Genomic DNA, 17,823 nt, shown 5'->3' with positions numbered 1-17,823 from the left:
AAAGAATGGTGTGTACACACTTGAAAAGAATGTGTATTAGCTGGCATGGGTGGCTTTAACCTGTAATCCTACTAAGTAGGCTGAGATCTGAGGATCATGGTTGAAAGCCAGCCCAGGCAGGAAAGTCCATGGGACTTATCTCCAATTAAACTCCAAAAAGCCAGAAATGAAGCTCTGGCTTAAGTGGCAGAACACTAGCCTTGAGCAAAAAAGCTCAGAGACAGCACCCAGGCCCTAAGTTCCAACCTTAGGATAAACACACATACACACACTCACACACACACACACACACATACACACACACACACACACACACACACACACACACACCACATAAAAGACTATATTATGCTTTTATTTTTCTAGAGATGTCTGTTACATACAGCAGGATCCTGGTGTTATTCATTACTAGCCAGGATTTAGAAATAGCTAAGTTGCAAGGGTTTTTATTAAGTAGGAATGTACTGAGTAATTAATTGTGTGACAAATGGAAATGGTAATGTATTTAACTGCTTGAACTTTTGTTCCACTGAGAGCACCTGACCACATCTCACCTTTCTAAACACAGGGAACGTTTATGTTTGTGGCCAACCTTTCCATTCAGCCTTCTCAATATGAACATCCAACACAGGAGTGTGGGGGGGGGGGTGAATGAAGGAACTAGTAAGTCTGGTAAGTTTCAATCAGGGCTCACAATTGTGAGCCAGACATGTTCTATTCAGGAATTAATGTGTTTTGTTCAATTGCATCTTAATGACTTTAGGAGGGGCATTTATTCTACTATTTATCATAAGTCCCAGTATTTCTTATTCTTTTTTTTTATTTCTTATTCTTTTTTTTTGTTTTCTTTTTTTTTTTTTTTGTGGTACTGGGGATCGAACCCAGGACGTCGCACTTGCTAGGCAAGTGCTTTGCCACTGAGCTACATCCCAGCCCCCATATTTCTTATTCTTGAATGGTTTCCTTCCTTCTCTTCCTGGCCAGTGAAGGCATTTAAATGTGTCCCCTAAGTTACATTAAAGGAAAATTTATTGTAAGATACTGTTATCTATACGCTATGGTTTGCACATAGAGTACTGAGGCCTCTTTTATCTATCACTAAGATTTCACTGTATACTTCTTCAAAATCTTCCATTCCCTAGGAACATATTCACAATCAAATGTGAAAAATATGTAAGTTTACACATAGAAAAAAGTAAATGTATGTAGGAATAAAAAGAATAAATTTCTCTAAAATGTCAGGTTATTAAGCTTTTAATGGTGGAAGTATAGGTGCTCTCTCTCTCTCTCTCTCTCTCTCTCTCTCTCTCTCTCTCTCTCTCTCTCTCTCTCTCTCTCTCTCTCTCTCTCTCTCTCTCTCTCTCTCTCTCTCTCTCTCTCTCTCTCTCTCTCTCTCTCTCTCGACGGTCGTGGGGCCTGAACTCTGGGCCTGGGCACTGTCCCTCAGCTCTTCAGCTCAAGGCTAGCACTCTACCACTTGAGCCACAGTGCCACTTTTGACTTTTTTGGCTTATGTGGTGCTGAGGAATGAACCCAGGGCCTCATGCATGCAAGGCAAGCATTCTAGCACTGAGCCACCTTCCCAGCCCCTGGCTTCTCTTTTATTTTTTGCATTTACAAGTTTTCTGCAGATAGCTGAAATGGCTTTACAATTAGAAAAAGGATTCTCTTGTGGGGAAAAAATGGTAAGAATTCATAGTTACTATATTTTTCTTTTAATTCCCAGAACTGGGGTTTGAACTCAGGACCTGAACATTGTTCCTTGGCTTTTAGTTCAAGGCTGGTACTCTACTACTTGAGCCACAGGTCCACTTTTGGCTTTTTAGTGGTTAATTGGAGACAAAACTCTCATGGACTTTCCTGCCCAGGCTAGTTTCAAACTGCAATCCTCAGATCTCAGCCTTCTGCGTAGCTAGAATTACAAGAGTCAGTCTTTAATGCCTAGCTACTATCATTTTTGCTTCCTAAATCTGAGATAATGGAAAAGAATATTTACTATATGTCAGTTTAGTCCTGGGCACAGTTTTACCAACCATCAAAAGTCATAGGATAATTATCTCAGTTTTGTGTTTATCAAATGTTGGAACATAAGAGCATAGAAATCCAGAGAAAAGAATCCGGGAGAAAAGAAAATAAAACATTTAAGGGAATTAAAAAGCAAGTGAAAGAGGCTGGGGACAGAACTCAAGAGGTAAAATGCTTGTCTAGTATGTGTGAGGTCCTAGGTTCAATCCTTGGAACTGAGGAAGAATAACAAGTAAAGGATGGAGAGGAATAGCATAGGAAGTGATCATTTATTCATATCTTCATCAAATATTAGTGAGAACTATTTTAAGACTTTGCTGAAGGCCATGAACATATACAGATTAAGAGATAGCACACATTGGAAATTAATGGAGTACAATAAAAATTGAGACACTATGCTTACCAATAACTGAAATGAAGACAAGAGTCATTGGAGAGGTACAAAGTGACTGCAAAGTGAATTAGGAGGAAGGAGCAATTACTCTGGCTACAGGGATAAAGAAAACAATGATGTTTTGAGAGTAAGGAGCCACTCACACCAGAAAAAGATATTGAATCTCTCCTGTGTGCCAGACCTGTAGTAGGAGCATCCATGGCTTGCCAGAGGACGATTTATAAACTCCTTGATCTCATGTCCTCGTCACATATCCCTAATCTTTGATCTTATCGATTTAAACTCCTCCCAGGAACAACTACAATTGATTTTTCAACCTTTTTCCTTAACACTACTTATAAGAAGAAATATTTTCTCCTCATAAAATAAAACAAAATGTTGAAACAATTCACGTGGGATTTAACACGTTGAATTCAATGTTACATTTTACAATTTTCTGGCACTACCACTCTCCTACCCCCTCACTGTCTTAGTTTCCAGCACACTAACTGGCCCTCTCTCTATTCCTCCAAGACGCGAGTCCTGCCCGTTGGCCATTTTCAGGGCGAGTGCTCTTATTTTATCTTTAGATCTATAGTCTGCTCTCACAGAAGCGGTCGACCAATTGTCGACACGTTTCTTTATCCATCTTACATTTCTCTCTAAAGTGATGTGTGTGTGTGTGTGTGTGTGTGTGTGTGTGTGTGTGTGTGTGTGTGTTTACTTAATCTGTCTCCCTTGTTAGGTATCTGAAGGAGCCATTTACAGAACTGGCCCGTTAACTTCAGCACCTAGAATGGTTCAGAACACGTAGCAAGACCTCAAAACCCATCTGATGACAAATCAGTTCGGGGACACGGGAGTCTTAGAGGTGCCCAGGAGGGCAGAGGTGCCCACCACCACGCAGGCCCACAAGCCTGGGCCGAGGTGGGGAGGGGGGTGGGGAGGAGGGGAGGAGGGCGGTGAGGCGCCGGGTGCCACGATCCAGGCCTACCAGTAGTACGTGACTGTGCAGGCCGAGCACACCCGCTCGGCGGGGGCTTCGCACACCTCACAGCAGAGCCGCCGCCCCTTGGGCACCGCCAGAGGGTAGATGACGTCCATCCTGCAGCCGGGTGTCAGTCAGTGTGCAGCCGGGTGTCAGTCTCTAGGACGGTTGCCGGACGCCGGCGTCACGTGACCACCACGGGACACACCAGTATTTCAAGGTCAAGGGGAGGTGGGGGGGGAGGGGGGACGCCGGACTGACACCCGCAGTCTATTTTTGAGGCCCGTAAGAAATAAAAGGCACAAGATTAACCCGTCCCAAAAGGTGAAGCGGCCAGAGAACTTAACCTCCAATGGAATCCAAGTTCAGGGAAGGCTGTATGGTAGCCGGAGAGGGCCAAACAAAGCCAGTTCTTTGACACCTCTGTCTTTCCCCACTCCCCTGCCCCGCTAGAAAATTAACTGAAAGGAATGCGACTTTTGTGGGTGTTTTACCCTCCCTCTCCACCGCAACCCGGTGGAGAATAAAAATTTTCTACAGCACAGTATCCTTTCCCCTAGGCTCTGAGGCAGGAGAACCTGACTTCTCCAGACTTGGAAAGAACAGCACACAAAGGGGCGAACATTGGGCCACTGCGGCTGCGCGCGGGCCAGGTAGCGGGAGGGGCGTGGCCCCGGCAGCGGGAGGGGCGTGGCCCCGGCAGCGGGAGGGGCGTGGCCCCGGCAGCCCGGCGGCTCGCAGGCGCAGACGTCTCGGCACTCATGGCGGAAGTGGACCTAGTGGCTGAGTTCCCCAGACCCGCGGGTGCTGCGCGCTGGGCCGAAGTTATGGCTCGCTTCGCGGCCAGGCTGGGCGCACAGGGCCGGCGGGTGGTGCTGGTCACGTCAGGTGGCACCAAGGTCCCTCTGGAAGCGCGGCCGGTGCGCTTTCTGGACAACTTCAGCAGCGGGCGGCGCGGGGCCATGTCGGTCGAGGCCTTCCTGGCGGCGGGCTATGGGGTCCTGTTCTTGTATCGCGCTCGCTCAGCCTTTCCCTATGCCCATCGCTTCCCGCCTCAGACCTGGCTGGCGGCCTTGCGGCCCGCTGGCCCACCTCAGGCGGGCCTACTGAGCCTAGAAGCCGAGGAGAAGGCGCTCCCGGGCTTCGCTGCGGCTCTGCGGAGCTACCAGGAGGCAGCGACTGCCGGCACCTTCCTGGCGGTAGAGTTCACCACTTTGGCGGACTATCTGCATCTGCTGCAAGCTGCGGCCCAGGCGCTCAACCCACTAGGTGCGTGCCCTAGGAATCCATTGATTTCCTGGAGGCAGAGCCATTCTCCCCCTTGTCTCTTGTCACCAAGGGATCTCACAGGCAGGGAACACTGGTTGAAAAGGAACTGCTCCCATACTCCTCCTGGATTCGTTATACCTCTGCTTCTCTTTGCAGGCCCTTCTGCGATGTTTTACCTGGCTGCGGCCGTGTCAGATTTCTATGTTCCTGTCTCTGAAATGCCTGAACACAAGATCCAGTCATCTGGGGGCCCACTGCAGGTGATGGGCACTTCTCTTCCAGAGATCTGATCCCCTATAACCAATCTTGGGTTAATTTTCTCCTGATTTGGAGATGGCCTTCTTGCATTCTGTATGCGCTAGGCACTGGGGATACAGAGATGAATAAGACACCGCCCTCCCTCAAGGACTACACAAGCTAGCGAGGGAGCTGGACACAGACATAATTACAATACAGAATGCTAATGCTCTAGTGGAGGTAGGTACAAAGTGCAGTTAGACCAGGGGAGGGAGTGAACTGGGAGAGCAAGGGATTCCTGCAAGAGATAATTTGAACTGCGTTTTTTAAGACATGCAGAGGGTCTTAAAAGTGGGGACTTTTAAGTTGAGATTGGAAGTGGGCGTTAGTGAGGTGTAGAGCACACTGAAGAGGTGGCTTGGTTGAAGATATGGCTTGATTCATATCCCTCTTGAGCTTTGGCTTTGCCCTGTGGAATCAGAGGGCACGTATATAGGAGAATGAAATTGAGTTTTTGTCTGAAACGTATATTCTGGCATTATTTTGAAAAGTGAAATAGGGAGAGATTGGAGAGGGAAGAGTAGTTAGAGGTTATTGTCTTTTTTCTGGAGAGACATGGGAGGTTAGTGGTGTGGTTAAGATGCTAAGATGATTGGGTGTCTTAGAACCTAAGGGAGTTTTTAGCAACTTATTGGGTGATTCAGGTAGAATCTACATAGGGGAAACTACTTGTGGGGCATCTGTAAGATAGTTATTTGGTTGTTTCTTCAGCAGATATTTGTGGAATACGTAATGTTGTATAATAGTCACTCACTGTTGTGGGACATGGGAATGAAATCATTGAGAAGAACCATACATAGTACTTGCATTACTTATACTCTACAGAGTAGTCCAGTGGATACTATGTTTGGCACTAGTGGATGTCAGAAATGAAGTGGGGAACTAGATGTCATCTGTATCTCAAAGGAAATCCTGATCATTATTAGCATAGTGATTTCACATTTTTAGAATGCTGCATCTTTAACCTTATTCTTTAGTTTTATCTTGAACATACCCAAAATGATTCACCATTCCTCTTTGCAGGGATTAGGAAATTGATGATAGAACTTTTGATCAAGTGAAAATAAAGTCATTTGTTTTCTCAGGGCTAAATTGCATGGATTTGTAATCTAGTTACAAGTGAATGGAATTATAAAGAGAATCCAATAGCTATTCTACCAATATAAGTAATATTGTAGATTGAGAAGTTTGTTTTTTTTCTCCTTAACCAAAAAAAAAAAAAAGATTCACCAGGTACCATTGGCTCATGTCTGTAAGCCTAGCTACTCAGGAGGCAGAGATCTAGTAATTGTGGTTAGAAGCCAGCCAGACAGGAAAGTTAGTGAGACTCTTATCTCCAATTAACTACAAAAGAGCTGGAAGTGGAGCTGTGGCACAGGCAGTAAGTACAACACTAGCCTTGAGCAAAAAAGCTCAGGGGTAGTGTCCAGACCCTGAGTTCAAGCCCCAGAACCAACACCAAAAAATAAAACAAAATCCACAACAGTGGGGGCCTCTGCCAAAGCAATGTTTGTATGAGCAGATTATTTATGAATGTCTACATGAGGGCAAGCTTTAAAAAAAATAGAGGGAATGTTTGAGAAAATATGAGTGGTAAAGCAGGGATGATTTAGAAAATGGATTTCTGCAGAAAATGAATGAGGGCTTGAATGAGGGCATGTTTATCAACCCACAGCACCAAAACTTTTTAAACCATTTAAGCTTTTGAGAAGTTTGACAAAGAAATCCCGCTCAAATTTATATAGGCAAAATATGAATTCCCAATTCCTTGCTTTCCCTTATAGGTAGTGGCCATTGCTTATTAAGCTTTTCTTTTTCCAATGCAGATAACAATGAAGATGGTGCCAAAAATGCTCTCTCCTTTGGTTAAAGATTGGGCTCCCAAAGCATTTATAATTTCCTTTAAGTTGGAGACTGATCCTTCCATCATAATTAATCGTGCTCGGAACGCTTTGGAAGTTTATCAGCATCAAGTGGTGGTGGCTAATATCCTTGAGTCAATACACTCCTCTGTGGTTATTGTAACCAAAGACTCGGAAACCAAGTTATTGCTGACAGAGGAAGAGGTAGCAAAAGGCATAGCTATAGAAGAGAAAATAGTAGATAATCTTCAATCTCGACACACAGCTTTTATATGTGACAGAAATTGAACTAAAAATCTCAAAAATTATTATAGGATCAAAAATTATTGAGTGGACCAGGTCTTCTACAGATGTCAAGAACCGAATAAATCCTTTGCTTTCCTAAGAACAAAGAAAATGAAGGGAACCGTTAAAGTGGTGTGTGCAGGCTAATAATGGGTTGATATTTCTCTTTTAATGGCCACTTGACACACCTGAATGTCATTGTGATTTGGAAATTGAACCCTAGAACTGTATCTCACATTTTTGAAAAGGCTGTTAGGAATTCACTACCAAAAATATATGTGGAGGGCTGAATGCTGAAGATCAGCTTAATATATACTGTAGAAGGAGGATTATGGATACATGAGTAGCCGTGCTTTGAAGAGCAAGTATTTGTTGAGTGCCTACTATGTGCCAGGCCCATGGTGAGCTGTGAAGATTGAAAATGAATAAACATGTCTCATTTAGGAAATGGATGTATAAAAAATGAAGTGCAATAAAGTGTATGCCCACAAACCAACACATGGAAAAGATTTTCTTTTTTTAGAAAAAAATTACCAGAAATGGTAGAAGGAAAGAAAAATACCTCCCTGAAGAGAAACTGCCTGTAGGTTGCAGAACTTCCCACTACATTTACTTTTGCTTCTTGTCCTGTGCTCACTCCATATTTGAGTAACAATTTACCTCTCATATATTTTAGAGCTGCTCTTGAGGGAAATTTCATAGAGCCTTCCACTTGGAACTAGGCAAGGGCCCATGTTGGGCACTGTGGAGATGTGTATAGTTTGGTGTCACCATGGCCAGCTGTGCTACCCACTAGCTTTATAAACTTTAGGCACATGACTTAATCTGTTTTCTTATCTATAACATGGGGATAATAAATCTCAGCAAGTGATAAGTAAATAAAACATCAAAGATAAAGCACTAGTCTTGTACCTGGTTGCAATTATTTACCAAGTCTGTTAATGCCAGACCCTAAGATGATCCACAGTACAATTTGAGAAACTACCATTAATATGTAGGATGATAAACATTTCATGTAAATATTTGATTATGGAATGTAACCCAGTGATAGACTGCTTGCCTAGCATGTAGAAGGCCCTGAGTTTTATTCCCAGCTGTGAAAAGTAGAAGAATTTGAACTATAGTTCATATTTCAGAGAGTTGTGAAGATAACCCAGTATATCCTACAAAAGAGGACACACAATAAATTTTAGTTGAGAAGATTTGGACAAAAGTGCCAGGGTAAACTAAAATACTTCATTAAATCAAGAAGCGTGACCTTGAACAGTGTAAAAATAGCCAAGACTGAAAGCAGCAGCCTTTTGAACAAACATTTTTGATGAACTTTAGGTCCATTTGTCAAAACATCTGATTCAGCAGTGGTTGCCATACTGAAAAGCAGTAAGTAAAAGACTGATTTTTCTCCCTGCATCTAGTCTTGTGTATGGTGACTGCCATCTTTGCACAGTGGCAGAAGTAGAGTTAAAATTTGAAGTGATTAATTTTTTCACCATATTGCTTCTTGTGGGAACCACTTCATTTCTTTTGTTAACCTTCACAAGGAGTTTTTTTTTTTTTTTATAGTTTCAACTTTAGTTTTAGTATCTATTTGGAACACTTAAAAACAGTATTTACACAGTAAAAAATAGGGGTTTGTGTGGGTGTTGTAACAGCAAGTTGAAGTGTTTAAAGAAAGGAACATGAATCAACAAAAATAAGGAACTGTCTAGATTGGAGGAGCAAAGAATAAGGAGGTAATGCTGAAACGTAAATAGGATTAAGTAGTAGAATAGGTAGTAGTGGTGAGCATTTGAGAATGGTGTAGGGGTTGGGGAATGAAGAACTTGCAAGGGCTGTCTTAAGGTACATGCACAAAAAAAGAGATGAGATCCATCCAGATAATGCACATAGAACAAGCAGACATTTGGATTTACAATGCCAGTAAGACCATGTTTGGGGTACTGACAAAACAAAGGGCTCTGAAGTATAAGTGAAATTGAGCTTTGACAAGCCCAACCTGAAATCGTGCAAAGGGTATTTCCTCGCCCCCCAGGTCATCTTTGAATATTATAACTCGTTATAGTTCAATTTTGGCTCCGTGAAAAGTATTTTTGTGGTCAAACTTTTATTTTGTGGTCGAGGGGCTTGAACTCAGGGCCTGGGCGCTGCCCATGAGCCTTTTTGCCCAAGGCTAGCGCTCTACCACTTTGAGGAGCAGTCAGTTCCGGTTTTCTGTAGGTAAGAGTTTCATGGACTTTCCTGCCTGGGCTGGCTTTGAATCACGATCCTCAGATCTCAGCCTCCTGAGTTGCTAGGATTACAGGTGTGGGCCACCGGTGCCTGGCTCACTGAAAATTTTTATTTTGCATTACTTAAGTAGTAAGAGATACAACCCACCCAAACCGAACTTTCATCGGTTTTAAGTGTGCCAGTCGTAGTAATTCCCAAACCCAGCATCTTCATTTTTACAATAAGCTGTTTCAAAGTACGTGGTTTCATCTGGACCACCCTAGATGGTTCATGACAGATATAGGCCCCAAACTCTGTCCTAACACCCTACCCTAAGAAGGAAGTAACTAAATCTAAGGTAAGTAGGCCAGAGATCTGACCAGAATCAGAATTAGACTCTATTAGAAGTGTGTACATCAACGCTGCATAGTTACTATGGTTACTGCTACCTCCAGAGCCAATAGACTGAGTCGTGCTAATGAGACCACAGGGAGAACCCCGCCCTCCTCGCCTGAAGGCCAATGGTATGCGCCGTAACAAAGTTTTCAGAGGAAACGTCGTATCTATGGTTCCCACCGGAAGCACGCCTGTGCTCTCTACGGCCGGCGCGGTTGCTATGACGCCGGGACTCGGTGGGCCGCTGTGAGCAGCCAGGAGCCGAGCGACCCTCGGAATCTCGCTGTAGCCTCTGGGAGAAAAGTTTCCGATCTGCTTCCTAAAGTCCGGGACTCCTCTCCGAGAAGGAAAGCGTTGCTTCTCCCCTCTTCCACATTCCAAGTCTTTCTCGCTCCTCTCCCAGCACGGCCCCAAACTACCTGAGAACGCTGTCCGGCTCGGCCTTTGCAGCCCCGGGCTGGAGTAATTCGTCCTGCCGAAGGATCTCTGCCCCACGTCCCCAGTGACCTCCGCGCTGGTTCCGAGCGGGTTTAGAACCCGCGGGACGAACATTCCTTTTCTCACTTCAGCAACCGACGGAATCCAGCCCTCGAAGGGGACGACCCGCCACCACCAAGTCCACGGGCACAGTTTTCCCCTCCTTGTAGTTGCGGTTTTCTTCTCTTTTTGTCTTTGTTCGCCATGCAGAACCTTGAATCGCAATGAAGCTCCGGAAGTCTGCGGTAACTCCAGCATCGGAGATCATCAAGTCAGTCAGTTACCCTCTGCCTTCCACGTTCATCTATTCTCCCATCACTCCAATCAGTCACGTTTCCTCATCTTCTTCATCCCACAACCATTTCTACCCTCTCCTGTCCACACGGCATGTTATTGATGGCCAATCGTCCTCAGCACCTCTGTCATCCATCCACCACCCCTCTTCTGCTTTCCTATTGCAGTGTTTTGCATGGCTAAGCATTTCACATTCTCCAGCCCTGCAGTCGTTGTGAAGATTTTCTGTCTCTCTGTACTGTGGCAGGCTTTCTGTCTTGGATAAATTGGAGCCTAGCTGGAGAAATGAACATTGCTAAATATATACATTAGATTACTGCATACCTAGTACATTTGAAAATGGAGAAAAAAATTAAAATGGCAGTGTTGGATCCATGTCAGGTTCCTGTTTAATTAGCACAAGGTTCAGCATAAATGTTAGTGATGTGAAAATGTCATTCAAAAATAATCATAAAACAGACCATATAAATTCAACAAACTGAGAATTTTCTAGAGGAGAGATGCTTGAAACAATGCTTCTGCTTCATCTTTCTGTTTTCTGAAGAAGAAAAAAATTCTTCCCAATGTAAACCAATGAAGAGGAGAAACTGAAAACATATTTTTTGGCAAGGGAACAGGCTTAGGACAAAAAGATTTTTTCAGAAGGGCTTCAGTATAGAGCAAGAATTTTAGTATGGAAAGTGTGATTAGTTTGTCTTGTGTGTTGACTCTTATTATTTCTTCAGTATTCAGGTTTAAGTATGGGGGCGGGGAGACAATACTGGCATTTGAACTGAGGACCTCCCTCTGACAAGCACTGTACAATTGGTATCCATGGCCCGAGAACTTTTTGCTTTAGTTATTTTGGAATAGGGTCTCACATTATTGCCCCTGGCTGGCATTAAACTACACTCCTCCTATGTATGCCTCCTATTGTAGCTGGGATGACAGACCTGTACTGCTATGCCCAGTTTATTGTTGAAAAGGGTCTTCCTTTTTGCCCAGGTTGGCCTTGAACCAATCATCCATCTGCCTCTCAAATAGCTGAGAATACAGTGTAAGCTACCACACCTAGCTAAATGTAAATTATTTGAATATATACTCATTTTTTATGTGCCAGCATTGAGGCTTGAACTCAGATCCTTAAACACTAGAGTTATTTTTTTTCCACTCACAGCTGGTGGTCTACTACTTGAGCCATACATTCTGACTAGTGTTTTGCTGGTTTATTGGAGTCTCATTGACTTTTCTGCTGGGCTAGCTTTGAATCTGGATCCTTAGATCTCATCCACCAGCAACTAGCTAAGTATACATTTTGAATAGATACATAAGGAGGGTAATAATTTTGTATGTTTTGATTTTTTCAGGACAATTGAAGTATTTGTGTTATGTCTAGAGTCATGTCATATTTCCAAATTATGAAAAAGTTAGCTTTGTCTTCTATGACAATTCAGAAAAAAAGAAATTCTGCTTTTTAAAATTTTTCACATTAAATGGAGCTAAGTAAACTAATTCTTGAAGAAAGATACTATTATTTTATAAACCATTTCTTGAACAATCATCATTGACAAAACTAATAAAAATTAATTTTTCCTATTATCATGGCATATGTATGTCTCCAAGAGACATTGTATGGAAACAGTTTTAGTTACTACAATTGGGAATGTACTTCTGGCATCTCGTTAGCAGAGGTTAAGGATGTTGCTATATGTCCTACTGTGTGCAGGACAGTCCAGAAAACAATTACCAACCCAAGGTGACAGTAGGGACAAATTCTTCTGATCTGTGTCAATCCCCTCACGTGTGGAATTTTACATAGTTAGGATGTACATTTTATCTTTTCACTTAATTTTATATGTTGAATATTTGCCATATTGCTACATTGTTTTCAACTTTTAAAAAATATACTTCTCACTTGGGAATTTGAACGGAGAAAAGGCTATATAATATATTTAAGAGAGCTGCGTTCAAATTGTATTTACATGGAAGGAAGAAAGAAGGGATAAGATGAAAACTTGCTTGACAAGATATTCCCATTTTTGTGGCCAGGCTATTTTACTATGTTCCTTAGAGTCATTTAGAGACCATTTATATTCAAAGTAAAGTCTTTGCTGCTGTATGAGGTACAGTTTTGATCCAGTATGGTCATTGAAAGGCACCTTCTAGGAGAAAAAAATAACAAGTAGAAATGACTGTACCCATTCTCCTGACTCTCTTTCCCTTCATAATTCCATTTCTATATCAGCTTGCTTGGACACTTCAATTTGCTACCTCCTTCTTCTACAAGATTTTAAAGACCTAAAAATACTTTCAGGATGCACTTCCTTACAATGCTAAGTGAGCATTCCTTCTTTCTCTACCTTGTAGAGAACAATATTCTTGTGTACTTTGTTGGGTGGGCAATTTTAGATATAGTTTAGATGTCAGGGCATTTATAAGTTAAAGGATACCTCAAGGTCTGTTGCATTAGATTTTAAAATCTCTCAACCACCAAGTCTCAAACCATGGGAAAAATGCTTGTTTTATAATGTAATAATACCATTGTAGGCAGAGGTATCTAATTGTCCAAAGTCAAGGAAATATAAGAGCAAGACAGAATAATTATGTGGCCTGAAAGGCTACCGGTAATGTGGAGCAGAAGAGAAGACTAGAGAGACAGGAGGGACTTCGTTGTGGAGTTTCTGGAGCGAAGCTAAGGGTTTTGAGCTCTGTTTGAAAGCAGTAAGAATGTGAAGCAGCAAGTAATTTGCATTCAGAGCAAATTCATGTGGCAGCTTTGCAGAACACAGACTGCAAACTGGATAAGGCCCAGCCTGGCAACAGGAATATCAGTTAAGAATGCTGTTGCATTCTGATGAGTAGGTAGTCAGCAGAGCTTAAACTAAGCCAATGGGCATAGAAGATGAAGTAGAAGATGATGGGAGAGGTAGTAGAAGCTGTATAGTTTGTGATACCATTTGTGATAGTAGGAATAAGGGAGTAAGGATGGAGTGAGGAGGGCTTGAGATTACATCCAGGATTTATCAACAGAGTGATGGTGATTTTTAATTATGGAAGAGGGGAAATGAATAGATTGTTCAAGCAGAGTTGTTTATTATTCAACTGGACATAGCATTGATTTAAATAAACTCACTTTATATTACCCTCTTACCCTATATGCTGGTCTCTGGAACTTGCATCTTCTCATCAGTCCTCAAAGATTAGGATTTTCCTATTTGTATTCCTACTTCTAATCCACTTTACCTACAAGTGTAGAAATGTACATGCAGAGGAGGGCATAATCCATTGGGTAACGAAAAACTGTCTCAAAAAAAAATTGAATCAAGTTGGGCACCAATGGTTCATACCTGCAATCTTAGCTACTCAAGAAGCTGAGATCTCTAGTTCATTTGAACCCATCCCAGGCAGGAAAGTCTCTGAGATGCTTATCTCCAATTAACTACCAAAAAGCCAGAAGTAAGGCTGTGGCTCAAGTGGTAGTGCACTAGCTTTGAACAAGACAGCTCAAGGATAGCACCCAGACCCTGCACAGAAGCCCTGGGATTGGCACACCAAAAAAATTAACCAAGAGATATAAAAGTAGAAGGGCTTATTTAACTAGGATGTTGTATAGGATTAGGATCAAAATGGCTGTTTTCAGCCTTACTGATGAAGAAGCAGAGAAAGTCCTTCCAGGTCAAGCAGCAAGGGAAACCAACAAACAAAAGACCTCATGGATCAAGAGGAGCTTTTTTTCTAAAGCAAGAGTCTTGTTATGTAGCCTAGGCTGACCTCCAGAACTCACTAAGAGCAAACCTGGCTTCTGTTTCAACCTCCTAAATGTTAGGATTACAGGTGCAGGCCACCACACCTGTCCTTTAGAAGAGACTGTTAATGATTGTCCAGCTTCTTTTCTAATTCTATGCAGCATTTTAGTTCCCAGGATTTATTATGGTTCTGTACACTTTCAGTACAATCCTGTAGTCATTAGGATTGGCAGGCTCTGAGGGACAGAAGGCTCAAAATAATACTGACAAGCCAGGCTAGAGATTTAACTGTGTGAGAACACTTGCTTAGTAGGTATGAAGCCCTTCAGTCCCTAAAGAAATTTATTTTTATTATATAAAAATCAAGAAGAGGGCTGGGAATGTGGCTCTAGTGGTAGAATGCTCACCTAACATGCATAAAGCCCTGCATGTGATTCCTCAGTAACACATAAGCAGAAAAAGCCAGAAGTGGCACTGTGGCTCTTAAGTTGTGGAGTGCTAGCCTTGTGCAAAAACAAGCTTAGGGACAGTGCCCAGGCCCTAAGTTTAAGCCCCAGGACTGGCAACAAAAAAAAAAAATACCAAGAAGAAAGGCTGTAACAAGTAGGCAGCATCTTAGAATTGTCAGAGACAAGGATATTTTCCCCCAACATGGTTCTGTATTTATCATCAGGCTGCTCAGGCTTTGGCTGTCTGAATTCCAGTCAGTTGAAAGGAGGAAGGAGCGACTTGGCCCTTTAAGAACCCTTGATGGAAACAGTATAGAATTATATTTACATCCCACTGATTAGAGCATAATCATACAGCTATACCTAGCAGTTAGCAAGGCAGTATTGTGGTTAGTCCAAAAACTAAATGTCTTAATTCTGTGGAAGAAGGAAAGAATAAATTAAAGGATAACTGTAGTCTCAGCTACCTTTACCTGTATTTGTTCCAACTTCAATGTTTCTCCTTACCACTTATGTGAGCAAACAAGTCCCTTAAGCCTCTGTAAGTAAGCCTGCATGCTCATCTATAAAATGTAAGATAAGACATATGACTCTGGTAACAAATATATGATGTTCTTAAAAAAAAAATTGTCCGTTGTGGAGCTTGGACTCTGGGCCTGGACACTGTCTCTGAGCTCTTCAGCTCAAGACAAGTGCTCTACCACTTGAGCCACTGTGCCATTTCCAGTGGCTGGTTTTGAACCGTGATCCTCAGATCTCAGCCTCTTGAGTAGCTAGGGTTACAGGCGTGAGCCACTGTTACCTGGCATGATGTTCTTAATATAGTGCCTAGAGCACATAGCTAACTTTCAGACTATTAGCCACATAAAAGTACCTTTGTAAGGCTGCCTTACTAACCAGAAACATAATTTAAAAGTAATCTTCTACTAGTATTTCAGACATCTTAATCTATCAGTTCTAGTATAATGATAAAGCAACTTTATTTTGTAGACTTTTCTGTTTATGGGTATCATGACCATATGTCCTAAACCATATGTCCTAAACTTGGTATGTTAATAGAAAAAAATGAGAGATGATGACTATCCACAGACTTACTGTTATGTCCTGATGCTATCTATGGAAAACAGTGTCTGAGAACATGAGAATGAGCAAGCGTAGAGAAAGAACCTCACTGAGGAAGAGTGAGCGGCTCTTCATTTCTCAGCTTATAATCACAACAGTGGCTCTTTCATGGACTGCATCTTTAATATGGGTTAAAATATGAGCTGTGGATTCAGGATAAGAAAAATGCATTGTTTCTTCTTAGGTGGAAGAATAGACAAACGATACCTGAAACTTCACAGAGGGAAGAAAAACATTCCATTGATTTTAATGTTTTCCTAATTTTAAACATTAATACTCTACAATTAATAGAACATTTGGAACATGAACAAAGGTAAAAGGAATGGGAAATTACTATAGATTTTCCACCCATACTGCCAAGAAAAGAACTTGTAGTGTTTTAAGTGATGTTCTGCCTGTCATTTTTAAAGTACGTGTTCTGAAATAATGTGAAGTGTGCATGTGAGAGGCAGTAATTTCTTGCAGCATCTTTTCCAGCACTTACTATCTTGTGCTATAATTACCTTTGTCAGCTCCGATGGGGCAGGGACCATGCCTCATCTTAGTTGTTTCTATGCTTCCATAATACCTACCTTGTAAAGTGCCTAATATTTTTGCCGGGCCTGAGAAATTAACATAAGACATATTGATTAGAGAAGCATACAGATTCATTTAAAGTAATTCTTAAGTGATACAGGAACCCTCCTAAGAAAATAAAGACCTAAAGAAGCTATTGAAGTCAATCACTGAACTGGATATATGAAAAGGCTCCAAATACAGGAGTTAGTATAGCTAAGTCAGTTCAGAATTCTCTGGGCCTCAACTTTCTATAGTCAATGAGGAGAATGTTGCCCTCCTTCTAATATAGGAAGGCCATCGTTCCCATGGGAATTTCATCTCATGCTTTTAAGAAATAGAAGATTCAGGTGATCATATAACTGATGTTTTTCAAGTGGCTCTATCTCAAAATACTCAATATGCCAGACTGCTGCATTGTAATGCTTTCACCAGTATATTAAGAACTCATAAACTATTTATGAAGCACTACAAAGCTACAGGAAAAATACAGATAGAATCTCTTTAGAATAGTTGTCTTATTTTGCATGTTGTTATATGTGATCATATTTACCAGACATATATTGTCTTTGCTTAGCATTTTCATCTCAGATGTTTGGAATCATTTTCTTTTTAGAACTTCCTTTTATAATGGTCTGTGGATGGAACAGAAATTTTATTATTGTTTGTTTTCAATCTCTAGTACAGAGAAAGTTGTCATTCATATAATGTATTTTATGTTCTGCACTGTTATTCTTTCTTGCTTTTCATGACTATATTGAGTTTTCCTCTGTTGATTTTAAAGTTTGCATCTACTTTTATTCATATAATGAGTTTGCTTTAATTTCTCCCAGCACTCTTAGTTATTTTCAGTAGGAAAGTTTTTTCTGGACTGCACTCTATCATATTGCAAGAAACAGAAGATTCTTTCTGACCTAGTGCCAATATGTATTTCTGTATACATAAATTTTTTTACAGCACCCTAGTAATACAATGATGAAAGTTTAAAGTTGTTTGTCCCAATTTTTTAAAGGTAGCTTCATTATTTTTAGTGATTAGTCTTGCACAATACAAGGTTTTCTTTTCCCAGGAATATGTCTCAATACAAATGCTTAATCAAAAATTACATTTTTTAAAATTTATTATTATTATAGAGGTGATATACAGAGGGGTAACATTTACATGAGTCAGACAATCAGCACATTCCCTCAATATGGTTAAAATAATTTTTTAACCTTTGATTAAGATTCCTTCATTCCTAACATGTTTTTCTTTTGTAAATATTTTTCTACTGCCCCCCATTTTCATTAGTCAGAAGCTCTTTTTTCATTGTTGACTCTGTCCATTGTCTATGTACTGTCTATGGATTCTTCAGGTTCTATAGCTCTGAAAAGATGCTATCACCTTAAAACTCAAAACTTGCTGTGTGTTGGTGGCTCATGCCTGTAATCCTAGCTACTCAGGAGGCTGAGATCTGAGAATCACAGTTTGAAGCCAGCCCCCCAGCAAGAAAGTCCAT

General features: G+C 41.4%; 3 protein-coding genes across 9 annotated transcripts in view; 2 read left to right on the top strand and 1 right to left on the bottom strand.

The window, feature by feature from the left end:
• LOC138803461 (zinc finger MYND domain-containing protein 12-like) overlaps positions 1–3,722 on the bottom strand; it is a 29,544-nt gene extending 25,822 nt beyond the window's left edge. For both annotated transcript variants that reach the window (XM_069987506.1, XM_069987507.1), the window contains exon 1: positions 3,393–3,722. In XM_069987506.1, coding sequence (XP_069843607.1) covers positions 3,393–3,502 — 110 coding nt within the window. In that variant the 5' untranslated portion in view covers positions 3,503–3,722. The remainder of the gene's footprint in view (positions 1–3,392) is intronic.
• A 245-nt stretch (positions 3,723–3,967) lies between these two features.
• Positions 3,968–7,595, top strand: LOC138803462 (phosphopantothenate--cysteine ligase). 4 transcript variants are annotated; one of them, XM_069987511.1, is made up of 3 exons: positions 3,968–4,039; positions 4,812–4,915; positions 6,779–7,595. In XM_069987511.1, the coding sequence occupies exons 2-3, from the start codon at positions 4,823–4,825 to the stop codon at positions 7,100–7,102; spliced, it is 417 nt and encodes a 138-aa protein (XP_069843612.1). In that variant the 5' UTR covers positions 3,968–4,039; positions 4,812–4,822; the 3' UTR covers positions 7,103–7,595. The 4 variants fall into 4 exon arrangements, with proteins under 4 accessions (XP_069843612.1, XP_069843609.1, XP_069843610.1 ...); XM_069987508.1 differs by lacking the exon at positions 3,968–4,039 and adding an exon at positions 4,139–4,655; XM_069987509.1 differs by lacking the exon at positions 3,968–4,039 and adding an exon at positions 4,224–4,306.
• Positions 7,596–10,367: 2,772 nt separating this feature from the next.
• The window catches only part of LOC138803460 (coiled-coil domain-containing protein 30-like), a 103,235-nt gene continuing 95,779 nt past the window's right edge, over positions 10,368–17,823 (top strand). For all 3 annotated transcript variants that reach the window (XM_069987504.1, XM_069987502.1, XM_069987505.1), the window contains exon 1: positions 10,368–10,451. The gene's annotated coding sequence lies outside the window, so the exon portion shown is untranslated. The remainder of the gene's footprint in view (positions 10,452–17,823) is intronic.

This window comes from Dipodomys merriami, unplaced genomic scaffold, assembly GCF_024711535.1.
Source record: "Dipodomys merriami isolate MVZ:Mamm:240054 unplaced genomic scaffold, mDipMer1.0.p SCAF_34, whole genome shotgun sequence".
Taxonomy (NCBI): domain Eukaryota; kingdom Metazoa; phylum Chordata; class Mammalia; order Rodentia; family Heteromyidae; genus Dipodomys; species Dipodomys merriami.
This window is presented reverse-complemented; position numbering and strand designations above follow the sequence as displayed.

Bases quoted from the DNA above. Each gene is read 5' to 3' on its own strand.
- LOC138803462 (XM_069987508.1), top strand. From the start codon at position 4,148: ATGGCGGAAGTGGACCTAGTGGCTGAGTTCCCCAGACCCGCGGGTGCT. The intron at 4,656-4,811 runs GTGCGTGCCCTA...TTCTCTTTGCAG, and splicing joins CCAGGCGCTCAACCCACTAG to GCCCTTCTGCGATGTTTTAC. The intron at 4,916-6,778 runs GTGATGGGCACT...TTTCCAATGCAG, and splicing joins CATCTGGGGGCCCACTGCAG to ATAACAATGAAGATGGTGCC.